The following is a 27,449-nucleotide window of genomic DNA, read 5'->3' on the forward strand; positions in this document are numbered from 1 at the left end:
GTGGGGGCTTTCCCCAAGGGCCTAATATATGAAGCCACCTGATCTTGGGCTTTCATCCTACAAAATTGTGAACTAAATCAACTTGTTTTCTTTATAATATGTCTAGCTCCAGGTATTTTGTGACAGCAAACCAAAATGGATTAAGATGTCCACCAGTATAGTATGTGTGTTATTCAGCTTTTTGTCACTTGATAAAATATCTGACAAGAACAATTTAGAGAAGAAAAGGTTTACTTTGACTCATGGTTTCCAAGATTCAATTTGTGGTTGGCTGGTTCCAAGGAAGAAACATCAAGGCAGAAGAGCACAGCAGAGGAAATCTGCTCAGCTCATTGCAGCCAGGAAACAGAGAGAGACAGAAGAAGGGGCTAGGGATAGATATAGTCACCAAGGCCAGATCTCCTGTGACCTACTTCCTCTGACCATGCCCTACCTGCCTACAGTTACCACCTCTCAGTAATTCAAACTATTAATCCTTCAAATGGATGAATCCCTTGATGAGGTCAGAGATTTCATGATCTAGTTGTGTCTCCTCTGGACATTACTGCATTGCCTTCAACACTTGAGCTTTTGGAGGATATACTAAACCATAACACACACACACACACACACACACACACACACACACATACACAGAGATAGAGAGAGAGAGAGAGAGAGAGAGAGAGAGACTGTATACGTGTGTGTGTGTGTATGTACATTTTTGTACAGCTACGAATAGCATTCTTTTCCAGAACTTTTTTTTTATTTTTCCAGCCTGAAATTCTACCCATTAAACAAATAACTCCAAATTTCTCCCTTTTGTCCTTGGTAGCCCTCATTTTACTTTCTTTTTCTATGAATTTGACTATTCTAAGTACTTCATATAAGTGGAATAACAATATTTATCTTTTAGTGGTTTATTTTTTCATAGCACGGTTCTCCTCAGTGTCTGCATAGTTGGGCAACCTTCACAACATATGTTAAATATAGAAACTCTCTTACCATTAAAAAAATAACTCCCCATTTTCTTTCCTAAGCCCCTAGTAACTTCTAATCTATTTTCTGTCTCTATGAATGTGTCTATTTCAGTTACATCCTATATAAGAAGTTAATTCCTTCTTAAAACCCAATAGTATTACACTGTGTTTAGTTTTGTAATATAATTTTGGGACTAGCTTTTTTGGAAACCATCAAACTTTTGTAATGACTGTGCTATTTATATTCCCATCAAGAGTGTATAAGGGTTCCAGTTTTTCCACATTTTTGCCAACATTTGTTAATTTCTGTGTTTTTAAAAAGATAACCATTCTAATATGTGTGAAATAGTATATCACTGTTGATGTGGTTTGCATTTCCTTATTGATTAGTGATGTATATCTTTTCATGCTGTTGTTCATTTTTGTATCTTTGGAGAAATGTCTATTATAAGTAATTTGCTAATTTTTAAATTGGGTATTTTTGGGGAGAGTGAGTTGTAAGAATTCTTTACACTGTGTATTCTTGATATTAATACCTTGTGATATAATATGATATGCAGATATTTTCTGTGGTTTGTCTTTTTGCTCTCCTGATAGTATCCTTTGATGCACAGAAGTTTTTAATTTTAATGAAATCCATTGTATTGTCGTTGAAATCATGCTCAGCAAGAGACCAAGGACCACTTAGAATTCAGGTTTATTTATGCTTGGGGATCCAGATGATCTTGTGCTCTGAAATTCTGGGCCCCCAACTGAAGTTACATGAGGCTTTTACAGGAAATTTGAAATAATTTCTTAACCATTACAACATCGGTGAGTTTGAATTCTTGGCCTATGTGACTAATGACCATTCTCAAGGAACTTAAGATATACAGTTCACAGGTGTAGAACAAAGATAGTAAAATACCTATGAGTGTTATTGTGAAGTGGTCTTTACCACAAGCAGCAGTAACTCAAGATGTACTGTGAGAGAGTGGGAAGGATCTTATCTCTCTGAATAATGAGAAGGCCAGTGTTGCTTCTGATCCAGAGGTCTTAATATATAAGGAAGGAATTGGAGTGAATAGAGTTTGAAGGAGGATATCTCTCATAGCAATAAAGGACCTGATACAGGTCCTTGCTCCATCCATGTGGCAGTAAGGCAGCAAAAATCTAGCTCAGGACTGGGGTCAATTTCTGGTTGCGTACCAGCCACCATTGAGCTTATAGTGGAAATGGAGAGCGTGAAGGGCCTCATTTCTTTGATTAAAAAGAGAGCAAGAGAAATAGAAGGGAAATATGAAAAAATGGTAAAGGTTCTTTAGGACAGGGGATGGTAAAGAGCCCTGAACTCCCCATCCTAGGTTTTGGTACCAAATAAAAGCACATGAAAGAGAATACAAAAAGAAAAGGAAAATGGAAGCTGACCTCAATGGACCAGTGATGCTTTATTAAACAATGGAGGGGCACATTTTTGAGGGGAAGTGGTGGAGGCTGCAACAAGGCTTTGGATTTTATAGGGTTAAGCAGGGCCAGGTAATGGGAGTTTTGATGGTAGGAGGACAGGCAAGGGAATAGTAAGGGAAGTTCCCTGGAGCCTATTGTCCATATCCTTCATTATCTATTTGTTAACTTGAGTAATGTGCATATTTGTAGTATTTTTCCTTCAGGGACTTTGAGTATTCCCATTTCATTCACTTTCTTTTGTCACAACAGGATGGAATGTTTCAAAATTGCTATCTAAAAATGTATACCAAGAACTGTCTTTAAATGTATATGATTTATACCATGTACATTTCAGAATGGGATTGTCAAATTCTACAAAACAACTTGTTGATATTTCTTTTTTATTTGTTCTTTTAGTTATACATGACAGTAGAATGTATTTTGACATATCGTACCTACATGGAGAATGACTTCCCAATTTTGTGGTTGTACATGATGTGGAGTTACACTGGTCATGTATTCGTATGAGAACATACGAAAAGTCGAGGCTGGGGCTGTAGCTCAGTATTAGAGCGCTTGCCTAACACGTGTGAGGTACTGGGTTTGATTCTCAACATCACATATAAATAAAATAAAGGTCCATCAACAACAACAAAAAAAAAAGAGAGAGAGAAAACTTAAAAAAAAACATAGGAAAGTTATGTCCAATTCATTCTACTGTCTTCCCAACTTGTTGATATTTTTGTTGAGATAGTATAGTTATTTTGGCCTCATTGTATGTGCTTTTTGAATTAAACAATATTATCTTTTGAAAATAATTGATTACTTATTTTTATTGTGTTTCCTGTGACCATTTAATGTTTGTATTTGGTCAAGAAAATCTCCTACTATATAACATCTTTTTTCCATAACAATACACTTCATAGTGTAGTTTACAGTTAAAATTTAAATTTTTTTCCAATGTGTGTTTTGCTAGAAAACAAGGATTATTACACCGTTTGTTTCTTAGCTCAGGGGAAGCATGAGTATCTGAGCATTTAATCTTTTCATTAGTTAGATCACAATCTACCTTTATTTATAGTGCCTGTGGTGATCATTTTGCTGAGAGAGTGGTGTGAATTGACCTTTCTTGAGGCTTTCTTCTTCTTCTTTAATAAACGAAAGTTTGTGGTAGTCTGTTTAGATTCTTGTCCTTCAAGATTGATTCTTTTTTTTTTTTTTTTTTTTTTTTTTGAAATTCTTAAATGAAAAAGTGATTTATTTTATTATCTAAATTGTATACTTTTTTTTTTTATTGTTGGCTGTTCAAAACATTACATAGTTCTTGATATATCATATTTCACAATTTGATTCAAGTGGGTTATGAGCTCCCATTTTTACCCCATATACAGATTGCAGAATCACATCAGTTACACATCCATTGATTTACATATTGCCATACTAGTGTCTGTTGTATTCTGCTGTCTTTCCTATCCTCTACTATCCCCCCTCCCCTCCCCTCCCCTCCCCTCCCCTCCCCTCTTCTCTCTCTGCCCCCTTTACTGACATTCGTTTGTCCCCCTTGTATTATTTTTCCCCTTCCCCTCACTTCCTCTTGTATGTACTTTTGTATACCTCTGAGGGTCTCCTTCCATTTCCATGCATTTTCCCTTCTCTCTCCCTTTCCCTCCCACCTCTCATCCCTGTTTAATGTTAATCTTCTTCTCATGCTCTTCGACCCTACTCTGTTCTTAGCTACTCTCCTTATATCAAAGAAGACATTTGACATTTGTTTTTTAGGGATTGGCTAGCTTCACTTAGCATAATCTGCTCTAATGCCATCCATTTCCCTGTAAATTCTATGATTTTGTCATTTTTTAATGCAGAGTAATACTCCATTGTGTATAAATGCCACATTTTTTTTATCCATTCATCCATTGAAGGGCATCTAGGTTGGTTCCACAGTCTAGCTATTGTGAATTGTGCTGCTATGAACATCGATGTAGCAGTGTCCCTGTAGCATGCTCTTTTTAGGTCTTTAGGGAATAGACCGAGAAGGGGAATAGCTGGGTCAAATGGTGGCTCCATTCCCAGCTATCCAAGAAACCTCCATACTGCTTTCCAAATTGGCTGCACCAATTTGCAGTCCCACCAGCAATGTACAAGTGTACCCTTTTCCCCACATCCTCGCCAGCACTTGTTGTTGTTTGACCTCATAATGGCTGCCAATCTAACTGGAGTGAGATGGTATCTTAGGGTGGTTTTGATTTGCATTTCTCTGACTGCTAGAGATGGTGAGCATTTTTTCATGTACTTGTTGATTGACTGTATGTCCTCCTCTGAGAAGTGTCTGTTCAGGTCCTTGGCCCATTTGTTGATTGGGTTGTTTGTTCTCTTATTGTCTAATTTTTTGAGCTCTTTGTATACTCTGGATATTAGGGCTCTATCTGAAGTGTGAGGAGTAAAGATTTGTTCCCAGGATGTAGGCTCTCTATTTACCTCTCTTATTGTATCTTTTGCTGAGAAAAAACTTTTTAGTTTGAGTAAGTCCCATTTGTTGATTCTAGTTATTAACTTTTGTGCTATGGGTGTCCTATTGAGGAATTTGGAGCCCGACCCCACCGACTGTAGATCGTAGCCAACTTTTTCTTCTATCAGACGGCGTGTCTCTGACTTGATATCAAGCTCCTTGATCCATTTTGAATTAACTTTTGTGCATGGCGAGAGAAAGGGATTCAGTTTCATTTTGTTGCATATGGATTTCCAGTTTTCCCAGCACCATTTGTTGAAGATGCTATCCTTCCTCCATTGCATGCTTTTAGACCCTTTATCAAATATAAGATAGTTGTAGTTTTGTGGATTGGTTTCTGTGTCCTCTATTCTGTACCATTGGTCCACCCGCCTGTTTTGGTACCAGTACCATGCTGTTTTTGTTACTATTGCTCTGTAATATAGTTTGAAGTCTGGTATCGCTATACCGCCTGATTCACACTTCCTGCTTAGCATTGTTTTTGCTATTCTGGGTCTTTTATTTTTCCATATGAATTTCATGATTGCTTTCTCTATTTCTACAAGAAATGCCGTTGGGATTTTGATTGGCATTGCATTAAACCTATAGAGAACTTTTGGTAATATCGCCATTTTGATGATGTTAGTTCTGCCTATCCATGAACAGGGTATATTTTTCCATCTTCTAAGATCTTCTTCTATTTCTCTCTTTAGGGTTCTGTAGTTTTCATTGTATAAGTCTTTCACCTCTTTTGTTAGGTTGATTCCCAAGTATTTTATTTTTTTTGAAGATATTGTGAATGGAGTGGTTGTCCTCATTTCCATTTCAGAGGATTTGTCGCTGATATACAGGAATGCCTTTGATTTATGCGTGTTGATTTTATATCCTGCCACTTTGCTGAATTCATTTATTAGCTCTAATAGTTTCTTTGTAGACCCTTTTGGGTCTGCTAGGTATAGAATCATGTCATCTGCAAATAGTGATAATTTAAGTTCTTCTTTTCCTATTTTGATGCCTTTAATTTCTTTCGTCTGTCTAATTGCTCTGGCCAGTGTTTCGAGAACTATGTTGAACAGAAGTGGTGAGAGAGGGCATCCCTGTCTTGTTCCAGATTTTAGAGGGAATGCCTTCAATTTTTCTCCATTCAGAATGATGCTAGCCTGAGGCTTAGCATAGATTGCTTTTACAATATTGAGGTATGTTCCTGTTATCCCTAGTTTTTCTAGAGTTTTGAACATAAAGGGATGCTGTACTTTGTCGAATGCTTTTTCCGCATCTATCGAGATGATCATATGGTTCTTATTTTTAAGTCTATTGATGTGGTGAATAACATTTATTGATTTCCTTATATTGAACCAGCCTTGCATCCCAGGGATGAATCCTACTTGATCATGGTGCACAATTTTTTTGATGTGCCTTTGTATCCGAGTGGCCAGAATTTTATTGAGGATTTTTGCATCTAGGTTCATTAGAGATATTGGTCTGTAGTTTTCTTTCTTTGAAGTGTCTTTGTCTGGTTTAGGTATCAGGGTGATGTTGGCCTCGTAGAATGAATTTGGAAGTTCTCCCTCTTTTTCTATTTCCCGAAGTAGCTTGAAAAGTATTGGTATTAGTTCCTCTTTAAAGGTTTTGTAAAACTCTGCTGTATACCCATCCGGTCCTGGGCTTTTCTTAGTTGGTAGTCCTTTGATGGTTTCTTCTATTTCCTCAATTGATATTGGTCTGTTTAGGTTGTCTATATCCTCCTGACTCAATCTGGGCAGATCATATGACTTAAGAAATTTATCTATGCCTTCACTATCTTCTAATTTATTGGAGTATAAGGATTCAAAATAATTTTTGATTATCTTCTGTATTTCTGAAGTGTCTGTTGTGATATTGCCTCTTTCATCCCGTATGTTAGTGATTTGAGTTCTCTCTCTTCTTCTCTTCGCTAGCATGGCTAAGGGTCTGTCGATTTTGTTTATTTTTTCAAAGAACCAACTTTTAGTTTTGTCAATTTTTTCAATTGTTTCTTTTGTTTCGATTTCATTGATTTCAGCTCTGATTTTAATTATTTCTTGCCTTCTACTTCTTTTGCTGTTGTTTTGCTCTTCTTTTTCTAGGATTTTGAGATGAAGTATGAGATCATTTATTTGTTGGTTTTTTCTTTTTTTAAGGAATGAACTCCAAGCAATGAATTTTCCTCTTAGAACTGCTTTCAATGTGTCCCATAGATTCCGATATGTTGTGTCTGTGTTTTCATTAATCTCTAAGAATTTTTTAATTTCCTCCTTGATGTCTTCTATAACCCATTGATCATTCAGTAACCTATTGTTCATTCTCCAAGTGATATATTCTTTTTCCTTCCTTCTTTTATCGTTGATTTTCAGTTCCATTCCATTATGATCAGATAGGATGCATGGTATTATCTCTACTCCTTTGTATTGTCTATGAGTTTCCCTGTGACATAATATATGATCTATTTTTGAGAAGGATCCATGTGCTGCTGAGAAAAAAGTGTAACTGTTTGATGTTGGGTGGTATATTCTATATATGTCAATTAAGTCTAGGTTATTAATTGTGTTATTGAGTTCTATGGTTTCCTTATTCAACTTTTGTTTGGAAGATCTGTCCAGTGGTGAGAGAGGTGTGTTGAAGTCTCCCATGATTATTGTATGGTGGTCTATTAGACTCTTGAACTTGAGAAGAGTTTGTTTGATGAACATAGCTGCACCATTGTTTGGGGCATATATATTTATGATTGTTATGTCTTGTTGGTGTATGGTTCCCTTGAGCAGTATGTAGTGTCCCTCTTTATCCCTTTTGATTAACTTTGGCTTAAAATCTATTTTATTTGATATGAGTATGGATACTCCTGCTTGTTTCCGAAGTCCATATGAGTGATATGATTTTTCCCAACCTTTCACCTTCAGCCTATGTATGTCTTTTCCTATCAAATGCGTCTCCTGTAGGCAGCATATTGTTGGGTCTTGTTTTGTGATCCATTCTACTAGCCTGTGTCTCTTGATTGGTGAGTTTAAGCCATTAACATTTAGGGTTATTATTGAGATATGGGTTGTTCTTCCAGCCATATTTGTTTATTTATGTTACTAAACATGGTTTGTTTTCCACTTTGATTATTTTCCCCCCTTTAGTGTCCTACCTCCCACTGTTGGTTTTCATTGTTATTTTCCATTTCCTCTTCCTGTAATGTTTTGCCAAGGATGTTTTGAAGAGATGGTTTTCTAGCTGCAAATTCTTTTAACTTTTGTTTATCGTGGAAGGTTTTAATTTCATCTTCCATCCTGAAGCTTAATTTCGCTGGAAACACAATTCTTGGTTGGAACCCATTTTCTTTCAGTGTTTGAAATATGTTATTCCAGGATCTTCTAGCTTTCAGAGTCTGTGTTGAAAGATCAGCTGTTATCCTGATTGGCTTACCCCTAAATGTGATCTGCTTCCTTTCTCTTGTAGCTTTTAAAATTCTCTCCTTGTTCTGTATGTTGGGCATCTTCATTATAATGTGTCTAGGTGTGGGTCTCTTATGATTTTGCACATTCGGCGTCCTGTAGGCTTCTAGGATTTGGGGTTCTGTCTCATTCTTCAAGTCTGGGAAGTTTTCTCGAATTATTTCATTGAATAGATTGCTCATTCCTTTGGTTTGAAACTCTGTTCCTTCCTGTATCCCAATGACTCTTAAATTTGGTCTCTTGATGTTATCCCATATTTCTTGGATGTTCTGCTCATGGTTTCTTAACAGTCTTGCTGAGCTGTCTATGTTCTTTTCAAGTTGAAATACTTTGTCTTCATTGTCTGATGTTCTGTCTTCTAAGTGTTCTACTCTGCTGGTAGTATTCTCAATTGAGTTTTTAAGTTGGCTTATTGCTTCCTGCATTTCTAGGATTTCTGTTTGTTTGTTTTTTATAACCTCTATTTCCCTGTATAGTTGATCTTTTGCTTCTTGGATTTGTTTATGTAATTCATTGTTGAAGTGATCTTTCATTGTCTGATTTTGCTGTCTGATGTCTTCCTTGAGACTCCAGATCATCTGAAGCATGTATATCCTGAATTCTTTATCTGACATTCCATCAGCTGCAGCTATTACCTCTTCTAAAGTTGAGTTGACCTGCAATGCTTGTGGTCCTTTCTTTCCTTGTCTCTTCATACTGTTCGCGTTCCTTTCTTCTTGGTGAAACTGTTGTGCTATTGAATTTTCCCCCTATATATTTATATTGGTCTTGTATAGTTGCAAAGTCTCCCTCGCAGGCACGGGCGGCGGCTCTGCCCCTCCGCCAATTGGGGCAATGTGCCTACCACGCCGGCAGGCCGCTGGGCCTGCTCTGCCAGTCGGTAGCAGGTCCGCCGTCCTTGCAGGTGCGGGCGGCGGCTCTGTCCCTCTGCGGGCCGCTAGGCTTGTTCTGTCGGTGGTCGCCGTTCTGCCTACTTTGCAGGCGCAGGCAGCGGCACTGCCCCTCTGCAGGCCTCTGGGGCTGTACTGCCAGTGGGTCGCAGGTCCGCCTACTTTGCAGGCGTGGGGGGGGGCGGCTCTACCCTTCCTCAGGCCACTGGGCCTGTTCTGTCTCTCAGTTGCAGGTCTGACCTGTTCTGATGGTGGTCTCAGTTCCGACTACCTTGCAGGCGCGGGGGGGAGGGGGCGGCTCTGCCCCTCAGCAGGCCGCTGGGCCTGCTCTGTGTTTGGTCCCAGTTCCCTCTACTATGCCAGCGCAGGGGGAGGGGGCAGCTCAGCCTCTCAGCAGGCGGCTGCTCCTCTTCTGCCGGTGGGTCGCAGGCCCGCCTACCTTGCAGGAGTGATTGGAAGCTCTGTCCCGCCGCGGGCCACTGGGCCTTTTCTGTCTGTGGTCACCCTTCCCCTACCTGGCAGGCGAGGGGGGTGGGGGGCGGCTCTGCCCCTCAGCAGGCCGCTGGGCCCGCTCTGTGTTTGGTCCCAGTTCCCTCTACTATGCCGGCGCAGGGGGAGGGGGCGTCAAGATTGATTCTTGAGGATTGAGGGCTGGAATGATTTGACTTAGTTGAAATTTTTTTGTAGGTGAAAGTGGCTGAGCCTTATGTTTTTGAATATTTGGCATTTAATTTGAAACGTAAAAGTAAAGAAAATTATACCAAAGTAAATATGAAAAGGATAAGCAATGTAATAACAGTAATAGCTGTTCCTTTTACCATGATACTGCACTACCAATGTAGTATAGTGTCTGTTGGATACTGTTGATTTTAAACTTACAACTAATTTTTCATAGTCCCAATCATTACTCTCAAAATAAAGAATCATATGTGTTACTTGTCTTTAAAGTCCCTTTTTATCACTTCTTACAGTTATCTTAGTTGTGAGTACCTTACATTTAAAAAATTATGTTATTTTAAATATGTATGTAAGTACCAAGAAAAATATCATATTACGTATTACTCAGATTTAAATAGTATTTTCCTTATTTACATCAAATTTGTCTTTATTTTTTAAAGAAATAGTATAGAAAGTTAAGACCTCCTTTATATTGTATTTTCTGAGTCTCTTATTTTCTCTTCATAGTTATCTGTGATCCAAATAGTTTGAATCCCTTTTGTCCAGATTTTAAATTTGATTTCATGTGTGTGTATTACATATGGTAGTATATTTTGTATTGACAAATTTTATTAGAAATAATATTATGTTCATCATGCCCAAACTCATTTTGCACTCAGCCTATATTGAAATATTAAACAGTACCTTAGATTTTAAACTATTTCCTATAGGATAAATTTGTTACTATATTCTTAACTTTATTTGTATTTATCTTTTGATACATGAACCATGCTTGAAATTTATTAATAATTAGCTTTGGCTTGTAATTTTTTTTATTATACATAAGTTTGATTATCAGGAAATTTGTGTTCTAGAATTCTCCTTTTTAAACCACTTTGACTTATTTAATATTTATATAACGTTATTCTTTTGCTCATTTTACGTGTACATAATCCTATAATATGTATATCCTGTTTTCCCCAAAGACATGTGGAATTTAAAGGTACAATACGGATGAGAACTTCTCAAATCGGAGTTGATTATTTTATCTTTGCCCAGATTATTTAGTCTTTCATGTAGGAAGGTATATGTAACCTGTTGGATTTTTACTTTGAATATATGCCAATTGGGTTCTAAATTCATTTGGACTTTATTAGAATTGCATATAATACAATTCTGTTTTGCAGGGATTCACAATCAAGTAAGACAGTGGATAACATTTCTGCAAAGCAGGCTGTAAACACTAAAGAAAAGCAAAGAGATGATGATGGCCTTTCTCCTATAGTGTTTGACACTCAGCCTAAAGGTTTGTGAACCTTAGAAAACTGTTGGAATTTGAATTTTTGCATACTGCATTTATAGAAATTTCAAGTTATAAATAAATATTTCATCTTACATGGGAAGGATACAAATGCAAAGGTAGGTTATTTAGCAACACAAAGAAAATTGCAAAATCTACTATTTATGTACTTTAGTACATATTTCTTGATTTGTTTGTCCAATCCCCAAATTAAATTTGAGTATTGTTTCTTTTTGTTTTTTATGGAGGCTAAAGATGTAGCTATAGAGGCTGAGGTTGTGGCTCAGTGGTAGCGCACTTGCCTGTCATGCATGAGACACTGGGTTCGATTCTCAGCACCACATACAAATAAATAAAATAAAGGTCCATCAACAACTTTAAAATATTAAAAAAAAAGATGTAGCTATAAATTTGTAATGTTAATTTAGCTATTGTAAGTGTTGTTTTCATGGATGTTGATATTATTGCTAACTGAATTTTTATTATTAGCTTCTCACTGTCTATTCTGCTGTGAAATACATTCTTTATTCATAGAATTTCTTTCAACTCTAGAAGGATGTCAAAAAATCCACTGTTAGCAAATTTGAAGGTAAATATACCCCAGACTTCTGAAAATTCTTTGTAGGCCTCCTCACATATAGGATTAATGATTTGATGACTTTTTCTCCTTTCATCTCCTTTTTGAAGATTTAAAAATATTTTACCAAAATTTGTATAAAAACAACTTGCTGTATTAGCCATTTGTAAAATACTTCCAAAGGTCTCTTGGATTATTGAACACCTCCAGAGGTCTCTTGGATTATTCATAGCTTAAACAAGTTCAGGTTATTTTATTTTCTGAGGGATTTGTAAGTTATTTACACAAGAAAAAGTTCCTTTAATCACTATGAAATACTTATGCAATTCATTTGAAATACAGCTATTTAAATTATTTTTTAGTAACCTTTTTCACCGAAGGGAAAAAAGTCCAAAGGAAACTAGAGTAATAAATTTTATGTTATACAAGAAGCCAACTAAACTCTTATGAGGGCAATCTTTGGAGAAAGAAACTCAGTCATTAAGTAGTATCAGGAAGGACACTGAAAGATGTTTATTTTTGTATGAACTATGCTTTTCCTAGAAATAGATACTCTCAAGATAATTTTTAGCCTCTACATCTACTGCAGAGGGTAGGAATATTTGAATAGTAAGTGTTCCTATTTGTTTCCTTAAGTATAGTTGTCCCTCTATATCCATAGAGGATTGGTTCCAATACATTCTTCCTCTCTCCTTCCTTCTGCAGATACCAGTATCTCTGTAGGCTCAAGTCCTATATATGAAATGATTAGTATTTTCATATAAACTATGCACATCCTCCTATATACTTTAATCTCTAGATTACTTGTAATAGATAACATAGTGTAAGTGCTGTGTAAATAGTTGTTGCATTGTATTGCTTAGTGAATAATGACAAGAAAAAAGAAGTCTGTACATATTCAGTACAGATGTAAACATTGGAGGCCTAATCACACAGTACACCATCAATTGTTGATTAAATGCATAGATGTGGAACCCAAGGCTATAAGGGACTGGCTGTAATTATCTCAGTGTCACAGGAGAATTTTATAATTGCATTAGGGAAAAGTGCACAATAAAAGAAGCACTTTATAGTGTTTTGAATCCTTAAAGGTAAAATGGTAGGTGAAGTGTTCTTAAGGAAATTAGCCATTGAATCTTTATTTAAACTCAGGATGTTTGCTCTCCTATGGATAACTAATACTTATTATTTAATGAAAAACATAAAATAATGGAAATTCTGAATTAAATCCCAGGTGTTCCATTTTTTTTTTTTTTTTTTTTTTGTAGCACATGGTTTGTCTTTGGAATTTACTTTTACCATAATCATACACTGGAAATATTTAATATTCTTTTTCTCTCCCTCCCTCCCTCTCTATCTCTTTCTTCTCTCTCTTTTATACTGGGATTGACCCCAGGGGTACTTACCACTGACCTACATCTCCAGTACTTCTTAAATTTTTTTTTTTTTATAAAATTTTAAGATAAGATCTTACTAAATTGCTTAGGACCTTGCTAAATTTCTGAGGCTGGGCTCAAACTTTTGATCCTTCTATCTCAGCTGCCCGAGTTTCTGGGATTATAAGCGTGCACTACTGTGCCTGGATAATTTTCTTTTGTTTAAAATATTTTTGTCATCTATTTAATTTTATATTCTAAGAATATTCACATTAAATTGTGTATTTTATATTATAGAATCTTTTTTTATAATGTGTAGCTCTATGCAATAATTATTCCTGTTTTCCCTGAGAAAAGCTTAACTGAAGTGCAAATAGTAAATTGTTTAAAGGAAACTATAAAACTATAAAAGTTTTCTTAAGCTCCTTTTCTTTCACTGGTCTTTTATAATAGTATTTATATTTATGTTATAAAACAATATAACTTTTTAGATATTAGACTATTTTTATAATTTAAAATATTGCAAAAAAATTGAATATACTTTTTAAAGTATTGTGTTGATGAGTTGGGGAAAGTTTGTTTCCCTGGGAGAGGGAGTAGAGTATTTTCTTTGGAAATTGAATGGCATTTGTCTTTTTAGAGTTTTTGTCCTCAATTCTGTCCCAGTCTTTCCCAGGCGGCTGCCGAAGATGGCGGAGGGGCAGGTCCTAGTGCTGGATGGCCGAGGCCATCTCCTGGGCCGCCTGGCGGCCATTGTGGCCAAACAGGTACTGCTGGGCCGCAAGGTGGTGGTTGTGCGCTGTGAGGGCATCAACATTTCTGGAAATTTCTACAGAAACAAGTTGAAGTACCTGGCCTTCCTCCGCAAGAGGATGAATACCAACCCATCCCGTGGCCCGTACCACTTCCGGGCCCCCAGTCGCATCTTCTGGAGGACAGTGCGAGGCATGCTGCCCCACAAGACCAAGCGAGGCCAGGCTGCCCTGGACCACCTCAAGGTGTTTGATGGGATTCCACCACCCTACGACAAGAAAAAGCAGATGGTGGTTCCTGCTGCCCTGAAGGTTGTGCGACTGAAGCCAACAAGAAAGTTTGCCTACCTGGGGCGCCTGGCTCATGAGGTCGGCTGGAAGTACCAGGCAGTGACAGCCACCCTGGAGGAGAAGAGAAAGGAGAAAGCCAAGATCCATTACCGGAAGAAAAAATAGCTTATGAGGCTACGAAAACAGGCAGAAAAGAATGTGGAGAAGAAAATTAACAAGTTCACAGAGGTCCTCAGAACCAATGGACTCCTGGTCTGAGCCCAATAAAGACTGTTTATGCCTAAAAAAAAAAAAAAAAAAAAAAATTATGTCCCAGTGTGTTCCTTTTATAGAATGATATAGATATATTATCATGGATGTTAGTTATTAAGAGTTGGTGAACATAGAATAAGAACAAGAATAAAGAGAAGGCGTGTCATGTTGAATGAATGTGAAAGAGTAGTCAGTATTAGATAGATGTAAATTATGAATTAAAGTAGACTGCTTTTGACTTGCTGTGTGTAAACTTTGAGTTGGTACTCATGTAGATTAGAAAACAAAATAACTCAGGATAGCTTTCAGTTATTTAGGAGGAAATTTTTAGAAAGTATTTTTGTTTAGTACGTCTATTTGATAACTGAAATACTAAGCATTTTTAGTGATTATCGGCGTGGGTTTCAGAATGATACTTTAAAAAGACAACTAATTTATAAAACCACAGTGAATTATCAAAATATTTTTAAGACATGAATTTTCTAAATTTTATTTTTTTGTCATGTTACCACCAAATGCATTCACAGAAAATGGAAAAACATGGTTTGATTGCTTCAATTTGATTGATCCCACAAAGGATATTCCCTCTCCATATTTTCCTCATCTCATATCATATCCATTACATAATAATATACATTTACTTTGTGTAAATAGGTTAATAAAAAGATATGCTTTTTTATTCATCCAATGTCAAATGGTGATTTAACAGTGGATGTCTGTTTTCATGAGGTTTGGAAGTAGTGTAGCAGTTTTTTTTAAAAAAAAATAGTTTTTTAGTTGTAGATGCACACAATACCTTTTTATTTATTTATTTATTTATTTATTTATTTATTTCCATGTGGTACTGAGGATCGAACCCAGCGCTTCATGAACTCCTCTAAAAGGGATTTTTTAAATGTTTTGGCCATATAATATGCCTTTTCTATTTTTTTTTAAGATCTTAACAGTGGAAGTAGAGGTTGTGACTATCTTGAAGATGAGAGCAGAAGCAAGGATGTTACATATTCTGATTCAAAAATGGAACCCACTCTGATCTCCAGGAAGGCAAGAAGACGACTCAAATATAATTTATCTGAATCTCATAATTCTACTTCTTTGGATAAGCCAACAGAAAAAAGAGTAAGTAGAAGTATTTATATGTCATCGGAAATAATTTTGTGCAGTGATAAAAATGAGTTGACTATAGTCAAATAATGTTCTCCCAACTTTCTTCTTTCATCAGCTTTCTTTAATTCTTTTTTGGTTCTTTTCTAGCTTTGTTTTATTTATTATTATTATTATTATTATTTTATTTATTTGTTTGCTTTTTGCCGTATTGTGTATTGAACCGAGCCCCATGCATGCTAGGCAAGTGCTCTATCACTGAGCTCTACAACCCCAGTGCTTTTTATTTTTGAGAACAGGGTTCCACAAAGTTGTTCAGCTACCCTGAACTTGTGATCTTCCTGCCTTAGCCTCTCAAGCAGCTGGGATTTCAGTAGTGCACCACCACACCTGGCCTATCTTTATTTATTTAAAAATATTTTATTATGTAACTTTTCTCCGTAGTACAATTATTAGAGCAAATTCCACATATTAGAAAATAATAAAAAAACTAAAGTTCCTTTTTCTCTGATACCATTCTCTCCTAAGTAATTTGGTGCACTTGTAGTTTGGTGTATATATCCATGTAGTTTTTCATGTAGTTATAAGACTTGTATAAATAAATCCTTCATACTTGTTTTTTTTTTAACCAGATACTAATCATACTGTCCAGTCCCTTGCTCTGTAAAACTGCTATTAGATTTATTTTTCAGTAGCATTTTACTTACCAGATTGTTGAAGCTCATATTTATTTAGTGTTTAGGGAATTTATTATAAGTAATTGCCATATCTAATATATAATGTTCCTATTTTCGAAGACTTCTTATACAATAAAACCATAGGGAGACAGCTTTTTGATTCCTTTGATTCACAAACAATTTAAGGACTTTGTAGTGCCTTTAGTTATAAATATGAACATGATTTAGATTTATATAGTCATGGAGAGGTTGAAGGCATTGGTTTTCATAATTTTTAATGTTGTTATCCTGTTAATTTTCTGTGTTTTATTACCAAAGCAGTTAGTTATATGTGGCCTTATTACTTTTGAAAAGAAATCCTCTCATTGTAAAGTTGATGTAGATCATGGGAGACCATCTGAGCCATTTGTAAAGATGGGCATCCCCTCTCACCCTTTAAAAAATTTTTAGGCATCAGATTGGACAGACCAAACCCTATATCTTTGTACATAGGAGACACTGCCGAGTATAATGTAGTATAATTGTGTATTTTTCTATTCATGTAGTTATAGAAATGATGTAATATTTTTTATGTTATTCTTTAGGAATTTAAGGTTTAAAAAAGGGTTTTAAAGAAGCCAAATTATAAAAATGTTAATTTTTCTATACATTTATGTTCAGAAAGGACAAGAAAATGACTCAGCAATCTCTAATGAGTTTGAAAAGTCAGGTAAAGACTATCATCAGACCTCAACACTGCTTGAAGACATTACGCCTGAACCTGTAGAAAGTGATTTTACTGAACTGTCCTCATGTGGTAGTCAGGAGTTGGATATGAGTGCTTCTTCCAAAAGTGCCACTGACTATTCAACCACTGAAAATTTTGAGAGCTCTATTTCCAGTAATACAGTGGAGATTTCTTCTGTGATTGAAAAGGATAAGAATGAGTTGAATACAGTAGAAAAGCCTCTTCTAACTGTTCACAGTGAAGGGAACCAATCGTTGATCTCGGCTGAGCCAAGTAAGTGACAGGAGAATTGTAAAGGCACTTAATTTTCTTTGATTTTCTCAGGAGTGTTTTCTTCTCAAACAGATTTTGCTAAGGCAATAAACTGTTATGACATGACTGCAAAATGTATGAACATTATGAAAATGTCCTGGGATTTGGAGGTTTCCTTTATAAATCTTATAATATCAATTTAGGCAAGTGAATGGAGCACTTGGAAGCAGAGTATCTTTTTTAAACTAATCACTGTGATTCAATTCAGTACTTTTAAAAAAAGATTCTCTAAGGACCATTAATTATTATCATTTGGTTAATGCAGCCAAGTTTAAGTGCTATTTAACTATTATCATTAATTTTTATTTAATTAACGTTGGAATTGTTGATGTATTCACATGCTCCAAAAAATTCATGAGGTTCTAAAGAATATACAGTAAATATTCTCTCAAATCATCCCTTAGCTATGTATTTATTACTTCCAGAAGCAATGAATATAGTTGGGCTTCAAGTGCAGTTTAGTGTAATGGCACACTATATTGTGCCATTAGAACTAGAAGTTGTTCCTAAGGTCTTGTATTATTAGCTTTCCATCACTGTAACAAAATACCTGAAATAACTAACTTACTAAGAGAAAATGTTTATTTTGACTCACAGTTTTGTAGATTCCAGTACAAGATTGCGTGGACCTCTGGTGATAGGAAACACATAGTGAAGCGAAACACTCATATTATGAGACACGGAGCAAAGGGAATGACTGGACAGATGGGGCCCCAGATCCCTTTTAGGGCCACAACCCAGTGACCTAAGAACCTCCCATTAGGCCCTGCATCTCAGAGATACCCTCACCTCCCAATAATGCCACTTTGAGTTCCAAATCTTTAACACAAACCCTTAAGGAACACTTAATACCTAAACTAGAGCAGTTTTCCTTATCAATTTAAACATTTTTAAAGTTGCTTATCCTATAGAAGGTAAGGTTGCAGATCAATAACTGAATAACAGTACCGATATGGAGATATTATATAGAACTAGGGCAAATATGATAATGAATATTAGTCTACTTCTAAATTGAATAAATTTAGATGATTAAATTTAATGAGATTTTTCAAGATATTGATTGCACTAATTAGAAAGTATTTTATTTGATAGGTGATTATTGTGACATATTCAAAATACATGTTTCCTTTTTAGTTGTTGTTTCCAGTGATGAAGAAGGACCCATTGACCATCAAAGTTCAGGAATTCTTAAATTACAATCTAAGAAAGACTATGAGATTACTAATAAAAAGGAGAGTACTTCTGAATCACCATTGTCAGAACTACCACCAGTTTCCTGTGAATCTGGACAGGTAATTTATTTCTGCCTTCTCTTAGATTAATAATGAAAAATATACTAGTTGGATAATCATTCTTTCTTTTAATAAGCAGAATGATGTAATACAAATTGTAAATTTTATTAGTTTGTATTTTGAGAAAACTTTTGTATTAGTTTGAGTGAAATATTTGGTTTTTTGAAGTGAAAGGAATATGTCACTTTTTTCTAATCATTTATATTTATTCTGTCTAAATATTCTTTGACTTAAGTACTTTTTAAAAATTCTCATATGCATAACTTTTATCAAAACATTTTTTAGAATAGTGTATAATATTCATTTGTTTTTGGAGTACTGTAGCTACTAGAAAATCCTTTTCCTCACATACTATTAAGGCAATATGAGATAAAGGAATGATATGCCTTCTGCAGATATACAGATGTGTGCTCAAATCCTGGCTCTGCCATCTGGGCAAATCATTTAACTTCTCTTTTGGGAGGTCCCAGGGATTAAAGTCAGCATTGAGCCATATCCCCAGCCCTATTTTTTATTTTATTTTGAGACAGGGTCTCACTGAGTTGGTTAGTACCTTGCTTTTGCTGAGGCTGGCTTTGAACTCACGATCCTCCTCCCTCAGCCTCTCGAACCACTGGGATTAAAGGCATGTGCCTCCGTGCCCAGCCGAAATCACTTAAATTCTTTAAGCCTGAGTTTCCTTACATTTTAAATAACGATAATAGTACCTACCTCATATGATCACATTATTAAATAACATGAAACATTTATAGCAGATTCAGAAACCTATTAAAGTTGACATCTTTTCCTTCTTATAGAAATTAATAAAATGAAATGTATTAGTTTAATGGCAATCAATTTTTTTATATAATCCTTTGAAGAGAGTATGTAGGTAGGTCCTTCTTCATTTATTTTTAGTCCTCTTTCATGTCATTATTAGCCTCTGATTATCCTATTTTAAAGAAATGATTATCAGTGACCACCAGTGCAGAGTTATTTCATTTTTTAATTTGCAACATGGTCTCACTAAGTTGGTAAGGCTCCCCTTGAATTTGCATTCTTCCTGCCTTAGCCTCCAGAGTCCCTAGGATTACAGGCCTGGGCCACCATACCCTAGTGGCTTGTTTTTGGATAATCTTAGAGGCTATTAATTTGCAGTGTGACAAAGTTTGGTCAGATATATAAAAACAGTTTGGCAGTTAGATTATTGTTTCATAGGTATTTTGCAGTTGAAACTCTACACAGATATCTGGGTGTGGTCTGGGTTTTCCCTAAAATTCTTGCCAAATTGGGTCAATAGCCTACTTAATGGCTTAGGTATATTTATGATTAAAAGTGTCATTACTGGTGGTGCATGCCTGTAACCCCAGTGGCTTTGGAGGCTAAGAGGGTGTCTCGACACACAGATAAATCAGTCAGGGTCACAACAGGTGAACTGGGCTGGCACGAAATAATCACACAAAGAGAAAATACCTTTTCCTTTGGGTTCTGTGACAGCTCCTCTGACCCACAAAGGGGCAAGGCAGGCAAGAAAGAAAGAGAGAAGCGTGCCTCAAACCCTGGTTTTATTGGGGGAGACTGTTTGAAAGAACATTCCATCCATATCCCAAAGCTTTGCTCCCCTGCTGAGTGGAGATGGGGATCCACCTGCTTCCTGCTTAGGGAAGCCAGTCTCCACATTTCCATCACTCAAAGCTAGGGGGCACTCAGCTCCTGTGTGGCAGCTCTTGACATATTTCCCCTTTCTTAGTATATAAAGGCAATTGAGGAATTCTATCTTTCAGTCACTGGATTCTTGGTCCGAGGTCATCATGACCTACTATTGAGACACAAAAAGAATTAGAAAACATATCATTTCAATAACATACCATATAGAATGTTTTAACATATTTTTAGGATTAAAGTCATTTAATTAACTCTGAAAGATCCAGGTTATTATTATTACTCTGCCAAATACTCATCAGAAGATTTTTAATCCTTTCTCAATTTTATTGGGAAACATTGTGTTTGGCCATAGTAACACAGACATGGCATTTAAGTCTTTCCTCAAACCATAGAGCATAGAGCTCATTTGTATTATTCATTACAGTGGCGTCTAGAGTGTTCAACTTCATTCCAATCCTTCCATCAGTATTCATCTGACTATTGGAGATCTTGGAAGTAATTGAAGTCAAATTATTAAGAAAATTCACATGTTGTAAGTTTTGAGACATAGCCACAAAGGCTGTAATTATAGAAACAATGAGTAGCGTTTTAAGTAATCACTTTAAGGCTCATGAGGTCTAATTAATTGGCATGCAGCTGTTTCAAAGCCTGAATGTTAATTTCAGAATGCCATAGTTCCGAAATGCTAGCTGACAATAGGACAATGGAACGTTGATGAAGAATCAGTGTCCTTTTCCTCTGTTATAACTAGTGATACAATTAAGCAAGTTGCATTTTTTTTTTTTTTTTTTTACAGGTTACAGGATATTTATCATCCTTTCTCTTTTAATCCTCACACTTTAGGCCTGTCAGTAATGCAGAATTCTGGAGGCAAAAGTTAGCATCACACATCCTTTTGGGCACCATCTCGCTGAGGGTTAAAGCTTCTAGGAGTTATGGCATCCTCATGTAATTATTTTTGTCAATTCTAGGAGACCAGTCTGTAAATAACTGGCCTGTACAGGGAAATTCTATTTTAACAATCTTTCTATTTTGACAGTTTTCCAGATATATAAATATAGTCTTAATTTCAAAGGACCAGCATGTTTGGCTGGTTTAGGTTTCTCATATGCTGTCTTTTTCTCGAAAGTTATTCTTAGACAGCCAGCATGTATCATAGGATCAATTTAGATAGCTGACCATTATAGTCAATATAATTAATGCAGTTACATGAATGGATTTCCAGTCCACATTGCAAAGCACATTAAACGTGTACCTGAGAAATGGGTCCATAGAAGTCTTCGTAAGTTTTACTTATTTGTCAAGCTTGAAAAGCCTGCATTCCTGCAAACTCTGCAGCTGGAAATTTACCTTCCTGTGTCAGATTTTTCAGCCATTCTGCAGTGACCAGTTTAAACTCTATCTTTTGAAATTTGATTTAACTTACTAAATTATGTTCAGCAGCAGTAAGATTCTCAGTATCACAATTAAGAAAAATTTTTGAAATATTTTGTAAGATCTAGTGTGTGCATATGGGGTCCTGTTTGCTGCCTTTTTTATTTATTAAAATTGAATAAAATGCTGGCATAAGTCATAATATCATTGGTTTTAATTTATTGACAATAGTGCAAGTATTTGAATAATGAGAAGGGATTTATTGCTGGTCATAAAATTTGACAAAGGTCATCTATTATGTTAAGTTCAACATTAATGAATTGGAAAGGGACCATGTTAAATAGAAACTTTGCCTTTACTAAATGTATGACTTGATTTTGATTTTAACAGAATTACCAAAAATGAAGAATATAATAAGCTGTATATAAAAATTTGTACCTTGTAGCTCTAGATTAATTTAAATGATCATCTTAATTTGGAAAGAAGCCAGAGGCAGAGTTTTTAATTTAGGAGCTGTAGCCTTTACTAAGGGCATGAGAAATATATATATATATATATATATATATATATATATATATATATACACACACATACACACATACACACACACACACACACATCTTTCCAGAATAGAAAATACATGTGTTTAATAAGCATAAAATGCTCTCTTAAATCCCATAAATATCTAATAAAACAGAAATAATATGTAAGAATTTGAAGTAATAATCATAATTACTGATTTTAATTTTTTAGGAGAAGTTTCAAAATTAGAACTCTAGGTAGTATTCGAAGACATTTATTGTTTAATCAAGGATGTGAATTTATTTACTAAAAATTTAATCCTTGTTTAAACAGCAAAATTACTAAGTATAAGCTTAATGTTTAATAAGCTCTGTTATGTCAGAATATGGACAAAAATCTTAGCTTATGTCAGTATATTAGTATTGGGAATAGCCTGAAATGTCCTAGAATTGATCAGTCCATATAGTCAGTCCAGCCACACACACATATATATATATCTGTTTTCAAACTGTCTCAACTTTCTATATCACTGTCTAGACAATTATACAAAGATTTCCCTATTCAGGAAAATCCTTTTTTCATTAAAATCTTAGAATATATAAAGACTTTTTTTTTTTTTTACCCAAAGATGATTTCTTTCTTCCTCTTATGACTCTCTAATGTGTGCTTTTTCTCTGGAGAAGCATCCTTTTATCTTTCTAGAATTCTTTTTTTTTTTTTTTAACCTTTATTTTATTTATTTGTTTTTATGTGGTGCTGAGACTCGAACCCAGTGCCTCACATGTGAAAGGCAAGGACTCTGCCACTGAGCCACATCCCCAGCCCCTCCTTCTAGAATTCTTCCATGGTTATATTTGGAATAATTCCTGTAAGTCTTAGAATTTAAATAATTGTTATTTTTTAGTGAGAATTTTTCTGGACATCTTTGTTTCATAGAATTATATCTGTCTCTTTACAAAAACCTAAATAATGATTTAGGAATTAGAAATCATTTGATGGTTATATTTTAAACTTTATAATGTAGTATCTCTTGAAGTAAGTATTTTACAACAAATTACATTTATCTTAAATATTTTTAACTATAAAAGGCAGAGCATTAGAAAAATGCATAAGTAAAAGTATAAATTAAATGCTTCCTGTTGAGGGAAAACAATTAGAAGCAAATAGACACGTATATTTTAATTATGTTATGAATTAAAGAGTAAGATTATTTAAATAACTGGAAAAATATGCATTAAAAATAAATATATAAATAGCTTATAATAAATGTATAAATAGCTTATAATTATGTAAATCTTATGAAACCATGTGGTTCTTAAAATATCACTTATTTTCAACTAGGAGTGCACTTTTATGTAACGTCACATGATGTAGCTAAAATAAGATCCTTATGTATATTTTATTTATTGTAATTACATAGTTAGAAATGAAAGGAAGAAGGATTTCTTGGCCATCATGAAAACACTGTGTAAACATTTTTGGTGCCAGCTTGTTTTCACAGTGGTCAAATCCATCCAAATATAGTTCCTAAAAAGAAGGTTAAGTTATGAAAAAGGGTATGCAAAATCTCTCTTATTCCTGTGACATTATTGCAATTTTTTATTAATAATAAAGCTATAGAGAAAAAAATCAGGTTACTTAATGGAGGAGTTTGCCAAATCAAATTTTACCTGAAAAATAAATATCTTTCATTAGTGGGAATGTATTAAAATCATGAAGGAATTTTTTTAACAGCTGGGCGCAGGTCTTGTAATTCTGGTTGTCAAAAGCCTGAGTGAGAAACAAGTATATTAGTAATGGGAGGCAGAGCTGCTTGATTGACGGTGGGAGGGACCAAAGGAAAGCCTGTGGAAACGCGGGAGGCGGGACTTTTCTGCCATTTTGTCGGGCAGCCACTAGGCTGAAGGGTTTCTTCGTGCTAAAGCATGGACCCAACGTGTAACCCAAAATTTTCTTGAGGTCGTGTGCATTTCGCATGTCCGATTACTAGCAGTTCTGGTTGAACCCTTGTTGTGCCCAGTGATGCGTTTGCGGCTTTGTGTTTTCGCCAGCGGTTGTAACAGCGTGGAGCCAGCAGGCATGGCTGTTGCGACCAGCCGCTACCGCTGCCGTTCGCATCTGGGGCTGGTTTGGCGTTTTGATCCCGTGTTCTCCCCGCCGGGGTGGGCCGCTTGGGGGAGAAGGTACGCTAGCACTTGCCCTAGGCTCCCAGGCGAAAATCCTTGGAGCTAGGCTGTTTGGTGTTCGGTCATCCTCCCCCACCCCCACCTCGTCACGCTGGGGCGGGTCTTGCGCCCAGTGACTTGTGCCGGTGTCTTGGCGGTCCAGCCTGCGCTTTGTAAGTGGTTATCATGATTAAAAAAAAAAAAGGCGTGGGCATTTCACTAGTCCCCCGGGGTCGTGGAGGTCGGCAGGGTGGCCCTATGTTCCCTTGGCTGACGGGCCAGCTGGCGCGTGGCGAAGCGGGAAGCCGGGCTCGGCCAGGCTAGGCTCCGGGCGGTTGCAGCGAGCCACAGCGCCATCCGCTGTCCAGCGGCTGCCCCGGGCGGGAGCTCCTGGGGATGTCCCGTCAGAATCCCGGAGCCAAAGGTGGGCGGCGGTCCTGCTTGCGTCGCTGCAGGCCGCCATTCAGGGCTTTGTTGCTTATGGCTCCTTGAGCTCCGGGCGTGGAGGGTCGGCAGCCATACTGTGCTTCTGTCCCTGTGGGCGGGAGCGACGGCCGGCTTGGCCTGTGTCTATGCCAGTTATGGCCAGCACTTTTGGAGCAGCGGGCGTGGAGCTGTCATGCTCCTGTATCCCTCGTAGCGCAAGCGTTCCGTGGGTGCTTTAAAAGGTTTACGCTGGTGCTGATGGGTGGGTCTGCGTTTAGATGGCCACACACACGTCCTGTCGCTCCCTGCTCCGGAGCTGCAGCTGCCTCGCGCTTAGTATGGGCATTCAGCCATTTGCCCTTTCCTCTGTGGATTGCTGTTCATGTCTCCCGCAGCTCCCTTCTGAAGCATGCAGTCATTAAAAAAAAAAAAAAAAGAAGAAGAAGAAAGAAAAAGAAAAATCCTCAAACTCCCAATCGGGCTTCAGAGGCAGATGCTGCATTTGCCTCTGAAGCAGCCTGCATTTTGTCAAATTAGGTTTTTTAAAGGGCAGAATATTGCTAGCAGTGCGTCTAGTTATAGAGTCCCATAGAGAACAGCTGTCAAAGCCTTGTATCTGTCCCATAGCAGCAGCTGAATTTGAGCACCTTTAAAAAAACAGCAGAAAAACAAAATTTGCCTCTCCAGAAGTAGAAAATACCCCGCATCAAGTTCCACCACAAAAAAACTTTCTCTTTTCCTCTCATTCTCCAGACATTGATTCCTAGCACATAAACCCCCAAATCTTTACCTGATATTTCAAAATACAAAAATTCCACAAAAAAGAATCCAAATGGGAGAGTACTGAACTTAATGACATAGTTCATCAATCACCATAGTTCATCAATCACCTTACTAATCTCAGTGGGACCTCCAATTTTCTAATTTTTTATTCTCTATATCTAATTAGGGTCCCTAGAATTGCAAAAAATATTTTTTTTCTCTTTCTAAAGACCAAAAATTCCCAGATGTTATATGAGTTTAACATCACAAATTTTTCTTCTAATTCCCTTACTTTTGACAATTCAACCCACAATATTCTGAAATCCTAAGCACGCTTAGCTTCTGGAAAGATCCAAACCCACTAAATTTCTAAAATTCATGCTGGAGTCCCTGTTTGGGCACCATTTGTTATGACACACAGATAAATCAGTCAGGGTCACTCTAGGTGAACTGGGCTGGCATGAAATAATCACACAAAGACAGAGAAAATACCTTTTTCTTTGGGTTCTGTGCCGGCTCCTCTGACCCATCTCCCACAAAGGGGACAAGGCAGGCAAGAAAGAGAGGGAGTGCTCCTGGAACATTCCATCCATATAAGGCAAAAAGGGTAATGTTACAAGGGCCAGCCCACTCCTATTGGGTAAGGCCCACTCCCAAAGCTTTGCTCCCCTGCTGAGTGGAGATGGGGATCCACCTGTTTCCTGGTTAGGGAAGCCAGTCTCCACATTTCCATCACTCAAAGTTAGGGGCTGCTCAGCTCCTGCCTGGCAGCTCCCGATAAGCGGGGGGCAAGTTCAAAATCCAGCCTTAGCAACTTAGTGAGACCCTGTCTCCAAAAAAAAAAAAAAAAAAAAAGACCTGGGGACGTGATTCAGTGTTTAAGTGCCCCTAGGTTCAATCCCTGGTAACTGCCCACCTCCCACTGCAAAATGTCATTACTAGTGAGTTTAAACTTGTAGATAAATTATGGTTGCGTTGGCAGTATATAAATTATCAATACAGTATGAAATGATCATATTACAAAAAAAACCTCTCACAGAATTCATGGTTATAACCAAGCAGTAAATTCTGTAGGGACCAATCAGTAGATATAAGGCAATTGCCATATCTCTGTGCCCTGCCTTGTTTCTGGTTATTTTTGGAGACACTCTTTACAAAGCACAAGCCACATTAAATTATTTTTTAATCAGCTTCTCTCTCTCGCTCCCCACCCTTTTTTTGCGGTTGTTTGGTTGGGGGGGGTTGAACTCAGGGACACTCAACCACTGAGCCACATTGCAGCTGTTTTGTGTTTTATTTACAGACAGGGCCTCAATAAGTTGCTTAAAGCTTCATTTTTGCTGAGGCTGGCTTTGAATTTTTGATCTGCCTGATTCAGCCTTCGAGGCTGTTGATGTTACAGGCATGCACCACTGTGCCTGGCTAGCTTTTCATTTTATCACTAAAATAAAGTCATAGTTATTGTTCTGCCTGATTGAAGTCACTTGCGGTTGATCTGATTCTCCTTTTTATTTAGGGAATAAAATATAGCAATAAAAGAAGAAAATGACAAAGCATTGTGAGCTGGGTTAATGAATACTATGTATGTTGTAGATGAGGATTAATCACATTTGTTATAAGGGGAGTGAGTACATATACATAATAATTACTACGGTGATAATTTATTAGGTCATTTATGATGTTGCAGAGGCTGGATATATGTGGAGTTGAAAAGTCATCTGAAAGTTGTAAAATTCAGAAGAGATTGTGGGGCATAGTTACTAATATTATCTAGTTGTATATTATTATTTTTATGTTTATTGGTTCATTATAGTTATATGTAAAAATGTCATTCATTTTGACATAATCTGGTTGTATATCATTTAAAAGCAGTTACTTAAGAGTAGGTGATATGAGTTTTGAGGCTTTTGGTAACTATGATCCATTTCTGGTTAGCTGTGTTTAAACAGAATCTATAATAAATCATAATAGATTTGATGTAACAGATGGTTCTTGAGTGCTTACATTCTTTCATTGCTTATTGAA

The 27,449-nt window shown here is 36.5% G+C and overlaps 2 protein-coding genes across 8 annotated transcripts in view; both read left to right on the forward strand.

The window, feature by feature from the left end:
• Positions 1-27,449, forward strand: part of Senp7 (SUMO specific peptidase 7) — a 177,301-nt gene that overhangs the window by 120,942 nt on the left and 28,910 nt on the right. For all 7 annotated transcript variants that reach the window (XM_071615396.1, XM_071615397.1, XM_027943177.2 and 4 more), the window contains 4 exons: positions 11,059-11,177; positions 15,357-15,538; positions 16,861-17,200; positions 18,374-18,531. In XM_071615396.1, coding sequence (XP_071471497.1) covers positions 11,059-11,177; positions 15,357-15,538; positions 16,861-17,200; positions 18,374-18,531 — 799 coding nt within the window. The remainder of the gene's footprint in view (positions 1-11,058; positions 11,178-15,356; positions 15,539-16,860; positions 17,201-18,373; positions 18,532-27,449) is intronic.
• LOC114098950 (large ribosomal subunit protein uL13-like) lies at positions 13,774-15,102 on the forward strand. The gene has a single exon (XM_034636192.2). It carries the CDS (start codon positions 13,814-13,816, stop codon positions 14,330-14,332), a length of 519 nt encoding a protein of 172 aa, XP_034492083.1. The 5' UTR covers positions 13,774-13,813; the 3' UTR covers positions 14,333-15,102.

The sequence above is a fragment of the Marmota flaviventris genome, chromosome 8 (assembly GCF_047511675.1).
Source record: "Marmota flaviventris isolate mMarFla1 chromosome 8, mMarFla1.hap1, whole genome shotgun sequence".
Lineage (NCBI taxonomy): Eukaryota > Metazoa > Chordata > Mammalia > Rodentia > Sciuridae > Marmota > Marmota flaviventris.

Excerpts from the sequence above, each read along its gene's own strand:
- LOC114098950 (XM_034636192.2), top strand. The coding sequence starts at position 13,814 with ATGGCGGAGGGGCAGGTCCTAGTGCTGGATGGCCGAGGCCATCTCCTG.